The 2250-nt window shown below is 41.4% G+C and overlaps 1 protein-coding gene across 5 annotated transcripts in view; it reads right to left on the reverse strand.

The window, feature by feature from the left end:
• ralgapa2 (Ral GTPase activating protein catalytic subunit alpha 2) overlaps window positions 1–2250 on the reverse strand; it is a 101933-nt gene that overhangs the window by 77460 nt on the left and 22223 nt on the right. For all 5 annotated transcript variants that reach the window (XM_020608554.1, XM_020608558.1, XM_020608553.1 and 2 more), the window contains exon 4: window positions 56–113. In XM_020608554.1, the coding sequence (XP_020464210.1) occupies window positions 56–113 (58 nt within the window). The remainder of the gene's footprint in view (window positions 1–55; window positions 114–2250) is intronic.

A 2250-nucleotide genomic window follows, 5' to 3' on the forward strand; every position in this document is an offset into this window, starting at 1 on the left:
ATTCAAGGTAATACCAAGATTTTAATATGGTGAAAAAAATGATACCAGTACATACCTATACTGTGGAACTGCCATCGGTTGTAGATTTTCTCAGGCAGAAATTGTAGAATTTTCTGATGAAAAACAGAAACGGTTTAATCAGATTTATTAACTAAGTTACTGTATTAGAATTTGTCAAATTTGAACAATTTTGCAATAACAGTGATAACCGATTATTTTTGAGTAATTTGTTTTCATGAAATTTGCAGGAATAAACAGAAACACACACACACACACACACACGTGTATGTGCTTAAGCCAGCAACTCAAACTGAAGTGTAGACACTATTAATTTTTTTTTTCTGGTTTTCTTAGTTCTCTATTATATTGACTAGATTTGGTCAGACAAAACATGGCACCTGAAAACATCACCTTGGGCCTTGGAAAGTTGTGATGGACATTTTTCTTTCCTGCCATTTTAAAGTTCCAACAATTTACTTATTATAATCTGCACCCAGTAAATAAAACAACCACTGGTCACAATCCAATTTTTAAAACATCGATTCCAATATAAATGAAGAGGGAGACAACAACAGCAGACTTTGCTTTAGTAAGTGACACTGCTTGGCCACAGCAGTATACACTTAAGGAATGCATCTTGCCCTTTCCCTCCACTTGGCCCGGTATGTCTGCAGATCCCTGTACCACAGGACAGCACTGACAAATATCATCACCTCGCCAACAACTGCTTTACAGCTCAATTAGAGTAGCCTAACCTTTCAGCAGCCTATTATTACTCTTGCATGTAGCGACAGGTTAACAGGGTCCCTCTGGAGAGATGAAGGAAGAGACTGGAGGATGGCAGACGTGTGAGCACGTGCACATGTCTAGTTAATAGTCAGTGCACTGCGAGTGAGCAACTGATACCTCAATGGCTCATTTCTCATCAAATCCTAATGGCTGACCCAATAAGACTTCATGATTGCAATGTAGAGGCCAAGCCTGTCCTTTGCTGCTTTTCCTATGCAGCTGTGACCTACTCAACCAGACAACCATCTCTGGTCGGAATGATAAAAAGCTCATCTGCCCTGAGAGTGAGACACGCAGCCAAGAGAAGGACACAGATCATGAGCAAAAAAACGTGCATGAAAGAGCTACACAGATTAAGTCCTCTCCAGTAGCAGATGAAAAGTGCTAGGGCAATGTCTGAATGAGGATAAAAAAAAGACAAAAAGGAAGATGACAGAATGAGAGTAGGGGTCAGAAACTATAGAGCATCATTATTTCTTGGCAATGACAAAGTGACTGTGAAGTAACAGCTTTTATAATGTCAAGGGGTTTTTTTCAACAAGCATTTTCCAATAAGGCTTCTGTATAGTGAAAACGTTACTTACAAAAAGAATGTGGTCATTTTCAAATGATACACCTAGAAACATTTCCAGTCATTTTCACATGACAATGTGTACGTATTTGATTGTTTCTATTGTTTTAGAAAGGCAAATGATCATGTTAACATCATGATCATATTAACACAGTGAATCTACTCTGAAACAGTACATGATGACCCTTTTTACATCATGCTATAAGCTGAGGTGGTCTGGAAGTCAGCCCATGTTTTGAGTGTCTCAGTTTGTCAGCAACTTTCTTCTTCACTTGTCATCCCCTGTCTTCAGCTTTCCCTTCTTGTCCTCAGAGATGAAATGCGTGTCATTATCAGTGACAGGGGAGATAATGAAAGACATATATCGCTCTAGTGGCACGCTGGATCTGTGCCGCTCAACTTCATACTGATCCACAGATATGTTGATGTGCATGTACAGGCATGTGGTTACACCTTGGTATTGATCCCACATGGGATTAGCAAAGGCGCTGTACTGGTCTCCTCCACTCGGTCTCCTTAGCGCAACAGACACATTATGCTAGACGGTAACACAGCAGGGTAGACTGCTTAAGCCTTTCCTTGTGTGTGCGTGTGTGTGTAAACACAATAACACCATCTTTCTTGCTCCTTACAAAGCACCAGGAAGGGAGAGTGGGACCGAAATGGACAAGCTAGTTCAGAGAGAATCCCTGTGGAGGAGGAATGGCGGCTGCAACAATGAGGAATTTGCTGGCTGATATGAGGTGAATGCAGAGTCTGCCGGGCTGGAGGCTGGCGGAGTTACTATAATCTGCAGCCATACTCCAGCATAAAGATGGGGGCATTACTGCAATACAACTGCAGCCTGAACACATTTACATGATCCACACTTAGGTTTCCAGCCGCTGGGC

Source organism: Monopterus albus, unplaced genomic scaffold (assembly GCF_001952655.1).
Source record: "Monopterus albus unplaced genomic scaffold, M_albus_1.0 scaffold94.1, whole genome shotgun sequence".
Taxonomy (NCBI): Eukaryota; Metazoa; Chordata; class Actinopteri; order Synbranchiformes; family Synbranchidae; genus Monopterus; species Monopterus albus.